The sequence below is a fragment of the Triticum aestivum genome, chromosome 3A (assembly GCF_018294505.1).
Source record: "Triticum aestivum cultivar Chinese Spring chromosome 3A, IWGSC CS RefSeq v2.1, whole genome shotgun sequence".
Taxonomy (NCBI): Eukaryota; Viridiplantae; Streptophyta; class Magnoliopsida; order Poales; family Poaceae; genus Triticum; species Triticum aestivum.
The window spans coordinates 9675508-9681642 of record NC_057800.1 but is presented as its reverse complement, the minus strand read 5'-3'; the positions used below and the strand labels follow the sequence as shown (position 1 = coordinate 9681642).

Below are 6135 nucleotides of genomic sequence, written 5' to 3'. Positions count from 1 at the left end.
TGACACTTGGTTTTCAGCTCGATAAGCAGTCTAATGGTAAACTGTACGGCATCCCTTCATATGAAACATCGCAATCGTCTGCAATGTGGTGGTCGGCACACCGTGTTTCAGAAATTGCCGCTCGACTTACAGTTAGCTAATTTGCTACTGTCACCATGTAGTGTATTACCAGGGCATGACATCCGATTCCACAACAGACTGCAAACTGGTAGTGTACAAGCCATGGTAAATAGTTGTCGCTTACCATGTACTAGCCGGACTTCAGCCTCACTGAAATTCGTCCTCGTCTCCTTGCCGGATCCTTGCTCGGAAGGAATCCTACTCATGCCAAGGTAATTAAGTAGGCACACGAGATGGTAATGCACACGAGAGAAAGGGAAAGGAGGAGGTTTACCTTTCCCGGTGCGGCGGCGAGCTACCGGAGACGGCAGCGGTGGCGGCTGCGGGAGAAGAAAATGCTCAGGCACGGGAGAGCGGCTGGCGCCATGGGAGCGCGAGGGTGTCCGGGGCGGGGGGCGGGGGGCGGTCTAGATCGCCGCCTCCCCCCGGAGCTCCGTCGGGGAGTATGGCGGGGCGGCCGGCGGCGGCAGGGGACGGGAGTAAAGCAGCTCTTTTTTTATTCTTCTGTGAAATGTGGGGCCGAAGGGGACGGGTGTAGATCCAAGTAGGCCTCAAGTTTTTTTCTCTGTCTTTCTTTATTGTTTTTTTTAAGTTTTTCAGCATTTCTTCAGTTTTTTTCTTTGTTTATTTTTATTTTTAACACATGTCTAATGTTTTAGTACACGTCGTACATATAGTACACAGTGGAACATTTTCTTGGTACGCATGGAACATTTTCAAATATATCCTATACGTTTTCTCAAATATCAGTACTACATGTCAAACATTTTTCAAATACACATTGGACATTGTTTTAATGACATGAAACATTACTTTAACTATGTGAACTTTTTTATAGAGATTTTATCATTTAGGCCGCTAGTTGTGTCTCACTATGCAGTTTGCCATTAGAAGTGACAACCGCATAAAAATTGTATTGTTTCATGAGATGCTTGCTAAAAAGTGCACCTTGAAATTTCATCATTCGTTAGATGTTTGCTAAAACACCATCAGACATCACTAATGCCAGGTCAAATCCATTGATCATGTTATATGACCGAAATACCCACATGTCAGCTCTCTCTATCTCATAATGATAAGGTTGGCCCCACTTGTCAGCAAGCAAGCAAGCGAATAATTTAGAGGAAACTAAGAAAATTGTGGGGATCGAGTGGGACTCACACTTTACGGTAGTAAGATGAGTTGTCATGTTGGTCCATGAGGATGTTGGCCATGTAACATAGTAAACGGGCTTTGGGTTGGCAGTAATGGTGTCTAGTGGCATTTTTTAGCATGCGCCTACTGAGCGATGGCATTTTAAGCAGTTGAAACTACTATTCATAAATGATAAAAAAGCCTTTTCATATTGTATTAATATTTTGAAATGTTAGAACCATTCTTTTGAAATGATTGAATATTTCTTTAAAATGTCACATACATTTTTTGAATGGTATTCAACATTTGTTTATACTACATGAACAATTTTTTAGATTTTATAAACATTTTTATAAATGTTGAGTACATATTTTTGAGACACGTGAACATTTTTTTGAAATGCCATGTACATTTTTTTGAATGGCACGGATGATATTTTTGAAATTATGAAAACATACTTTTTACATCGTACAAACTTTTTTTAACATCACAAACACTTTTGTCGAAGTCCGTGAGCATTCTTTTCGAATGCTAAGAACATATTTTTAGCAGTGTGAACATATTTTACACCGCATGAATATTTTTAAATGATAAATGAACGTTTTTAAGATTAAAGTAAAATATATTTCCATTTGAAAAATATAAATAATAGTAATAAAACAAAAAATTCAAAAAGTGTGCTAGGAGCCAACCCTCTCCCGTGATGGGAAGGCTTGTTTAGGTGGCGTCAGAGGCGAGGGGTTCTTTCATCTCATGATGAGCAAGACAAGTCGCCTCTCCCCTACACATCAGGTGTTCTGGGAGCACTTAACGGTGGTGATCCCTATTTAGGGCTTCACGCGCCCGTTTTACTTTTTCAGGGGTTATTAATCAAGTTTTATTGATCAAATTCCATATGGTGTGGGATCAACAAGGGTCATGGGGTTTGATGAAGATCCACAAGTATAAAGGATCAATCATAGTATTTTTGGTAAGTAAAAGTGTCGAACCCAATAGGAGCAGAAGGAAATGATAAGCGATTTTCAGTAAGGTATTCTCTCCAAGGTAATTCATAAAGTCGTAACGAGTAACAAGTAGCAATAGTAACAAAGTGCAGCAAGGTGGCTCAATCCTTTTTACAACAAATGACAAGCCGGAAAGTTCTTTTATATAAAGCAAAGCGTTCTCAAGGACACATGGGAATTCTCATCTAGTCACGTTCATCATGTTTCTAGGGTTTCGGCGCCGGTGAAGGAGGCGATGATGACGACGACGACGAGCTCCCCCTCGGCTCCAGACGCGACAAGGCGAGCTCATGCCGTGGCTATTTTCGTGCGCAGGGTTAAAGCCATGCCCGTGGTGATCCGGTGCTTAGCTAGGGTTAAAGCCATGGCCGTGGCGATTTCGTGTTTAGGGTTAAGGGATATGGTCGTTGATTAGTGTTAAAGATGTCATGGTAGACTCCATTTTGTGCTTGGTTAAAGCAATGGCGCTGGCGATTTTGTGTGTGCTCAGACAAAAAAATCACTACTTTTTATTAAGGGGGGAACAAGAAAATCACTAGAGTGCTTTTTTTTCGAGGGGAACAAGAAAATCACTACTTACATTGGGCCATGGATATCCCGCGGCCCGGCCCCTCCCAGGAAAAGCAGCTCGCTCTCCCTCCCCCCTCCTCCGTCCTGGCGGCGCCCTCCCCATCCCCTCTTCGACGCCGGCGCAACCTCCACCTCCGACGCCGGCCGACTCCCCGCCTCCCCCGCAGCGTCGCGGCTCCACCGCCGGCTGCTGACCCGTACGTGCTCTCTCTCTCTCTCTCTCTCTCTCTCTCTCTCTCGCCCTGACCTGCTCAAGCTCTCCAATCCGCTCCCAAATTTATCTACTTGGCTGTGTTGCTATCAATGGAGCTCATATTACATGCCAATCTTTCTGCTTTGCTTATGCTACGCCCCCGCCTGGCTACCCATTAGCGTCAGCTGTAGCCGGTTAGCTGTTTATCTTGGGGGCGTGGAGCTGCCCTCTGCCATGCCCCCGTGCCGGCAGTGTTCTAAACACTAGAGTGCTTGTTCTCGCTTCCCACTGGCTGTACTCTGCGAATCACCCACCATTTTCGTTCTTGTTATGGTGCTTGGTGGGCTTCGATTTGTTGCCCCAACTGAGGCTTGAGATTCAGGATAACAGCTGCAGCAATGACTGTTTTCTTTATCGTTTCTTGCAGGATATTCTGATGCGAATTCGCAAGCTTGTGCTGTTCTTTCTTGGGCTGTCCTCTCAATAAGCTGATTAAGGAAGCCTGGTCCATGAGGTGTGATTCCTGCGTGGATTCACCCTTACTCGAATGGCGTGGTCAGTGTAAGGAGGAGGAGGGGGTTTGCGTCCCTCGTCTATGCGCCGTGCAGTGCCGGGGTGTCTGCGTCGAGCCCTTTTGAACAGACATCGACCCCTGGATCCACGCCTCTCTTCTCTGGCCTGTTGCGCCAAGAGCTTGGATGATGAGGAGGAGGAACCCAGTCAGCGCTCTGTTGGCAATGAGGATAGACGCCAGTATTTTCATCCTGTGATCACACGAGCAATCCGGACATCGAGCTGGGATGATGCCAGGAAGATCAGCTTCAGGGAGTGTGTCAGGGTGTATGGGCTACCCCGGTCGATCGGTCTGTTTGCGTTGCTTATGCAGTCGTTCTTGCCACGGAGGATTAGAGAGGTCCGGTGCCTGATTCAGAGCGTCGTCGACCACTTTGGGAATGCCGGGCCTGAGTTGTTTGAGTTGGCGTCCTTGTTGGCTAGCAATTTGGGTGGGTCGATGACGTTGGTACAGGTTTATGCCACAATCATCCGGGTTTTTGTAGAGCTGTCGATGTTTGAGGATGCTCTCCTCACTTATGTCGAGGCCAAGAAGGTTGGAGTTGAGTTGCAGGTATGCAACTTCTTGCTGAAGCGCTTAGTTGAGAGGAATCAGATCATGTATGCAAGGAGTTTGTTTCAAGATATGAAGAGTTCTGGTCCTTCACCAAATGTCTACTCTTATTCAGTTCTGATGAGTATGTATACACATGGAGATAAGTTATGCCTGGAGGAAGCTCTAGAGCTTCTTTCTGAAATGGAAACGGAAGGTGTGAGGCCAAATGCTGCAACCTATGGCACTTACCTCTATGGGCTTTGCCGTGCCAAACAGGTGAAATCTGCATGGAACTTCCTTCAAATGCTGTGTCAGAGAGGCTACCCTTGCAACAGCTATTGTTTTAATGCAGTTATTCATGGTTTCTGCCATGACGGTCAGGTTCACAAGGCCATAGAAGTGTTTGATGGGATGAAGAAGTGTGGGTTTGTCCCAGATGTTCACAGCTACAGCATATTAGTTGATGGCTTATGTAAACAAGGGGATGTTTTGACAGGCTATTACATGCTTGTTGAAATGGCAAGGAATGGAATCACTCCTAATCTGGTGAGTTATAGTTCGCTTTTGCATGGTCTTTGCAGAGCTGGAAGGGTTGAATTGGCGTTTGAGCTTTTTAAGAGGCTGAAAGATCAAGGATTCAAGCATGACCACATAGTTTACAGCATCGTTCTTCATGGTTGTTGTCAACATCTAGATCTAGAGATTTGCTACGACCTTTGGAATGACATGGTTCGTCATAATTTTGTTCCAGATGCTTACAATTACAGTAGTCTGATATATGCATACTGTAGGCATAGGCAACTGAAAGAAGCATTGGAGGTGTTTGAGCTCATGGTCAGTGATGGGATATGCCCCAACATCGTGACCTGCACAATTCTTGTTCACGGCTTCAGCAACGAAGGGCTGATTGGTGAGGCCTTCCTGTTCCTGGATAAAGTACGCCAGTTTGGGGTTGTCCCCAACCTCTGTACATACAGAGTTATCATCAATGGCCTGTGCAAGGTCAATAAACCTAATGACGTGTGGGGTATTTTCGCAGACATGATAAAAAGGGGCTATGTTGCTGATACTGTGCTTTACAGTATTATTATCGATGGTTTTGTGAAGGCTTTGGATCTGCAGGAGGCTTTCAGGTTGTATTATAAAATGGTCGATGAGGGGACAAAGCCTAATATCTTTACATATACCAGCCTCATAAATGGTTTGTGCCATGATGATAAACTTCCTGAAGCTATGACATTGCTTAAGCATATGATTGGGGAGGGGCTGACACCAGACAGAATTCTGTATACGTCTCTGATTGCGTGCTATTGTAAGCGCTCAAACATGAAGGCCGCTCTGGAAATCTTTAGAGAGATGGAAACAGAGGGTTTGTCAGCAGATTCTTTTGTCTACACTTGTTTAATTGGTGGCTTCAGTAAAGTGCTTGCGATGGATGGTGCACAGTTGTTTATGGAAGAAATGATAAACAAGGGGCTTACACCTACTGTAGTAACTTATACAGACCTCATAATTGGATACTTCAAAATTGGAGATGAGAAAAAAGCTATGGCGATGTACAACAGTATGCTGCAGGCAGGCATTACGCCGGATGCCAAGCTGAGCTGTATATTGGGCCTTGGTAATGATGGGGATGATTTTGGTGATTCTCAGGAAGATAAGGATGTATCATAGTCATAGGTTATCACAGAGCTACAGTAACTTGGTCAACAGAATTATTCCATAAGGTGATGAGCCTCATGGTATTGTTGCATCAAGTATTAGTTCGATCTGTTCCCTTTGCTTCCGCCACTGCCATCATCTGGACAAGGGAGGGAAGAAACAGGTCAAAGTTTTCACGTTGATGATGTCATCCTATTCAATACCTGGATGGTGTGATAGATAATTACAGGTTAGATATTGGCTCATGCAAACAATCAAGTAGGATATTAGGACTGCCAACTGCATATAAAAATGCACATTTTGAGTCAGATTTATCTTATTAGGGCCTCTTTTTCTGCTAGGCA

At 44.7% G+C, this 6135-nt stretch overlaps 1 protein-coding gene across 1 annotated transcript; it reads left to right on the top strand.

Moving 5' to 3' along the window:
- The first annotated feature begins 2874 nt into the window (after positions 1-2874).
- On the top strand, positions 2875-5935 carry LOC123059793 (pentatricopeptide repeat-containing protein At1g63070, mitochondrial). Its single transcript, XM_044482280.1, has 2 exons — positions 2875-3025; positions 3449-5935. Exon 2 carries the CDS (start codon positions 3617-3619, stop codon positions 5801-5803), a length of 2187 nt encoding a protein of 728 aa, XP_044338215.1. The 5' UTR covers positions 2875-3025; positions 3449-3616; the 3' UTR covers positions 5804-5935.
- The last annotated feature ends 200 nt before the right edge of the window (positions 5936-6135 follow it).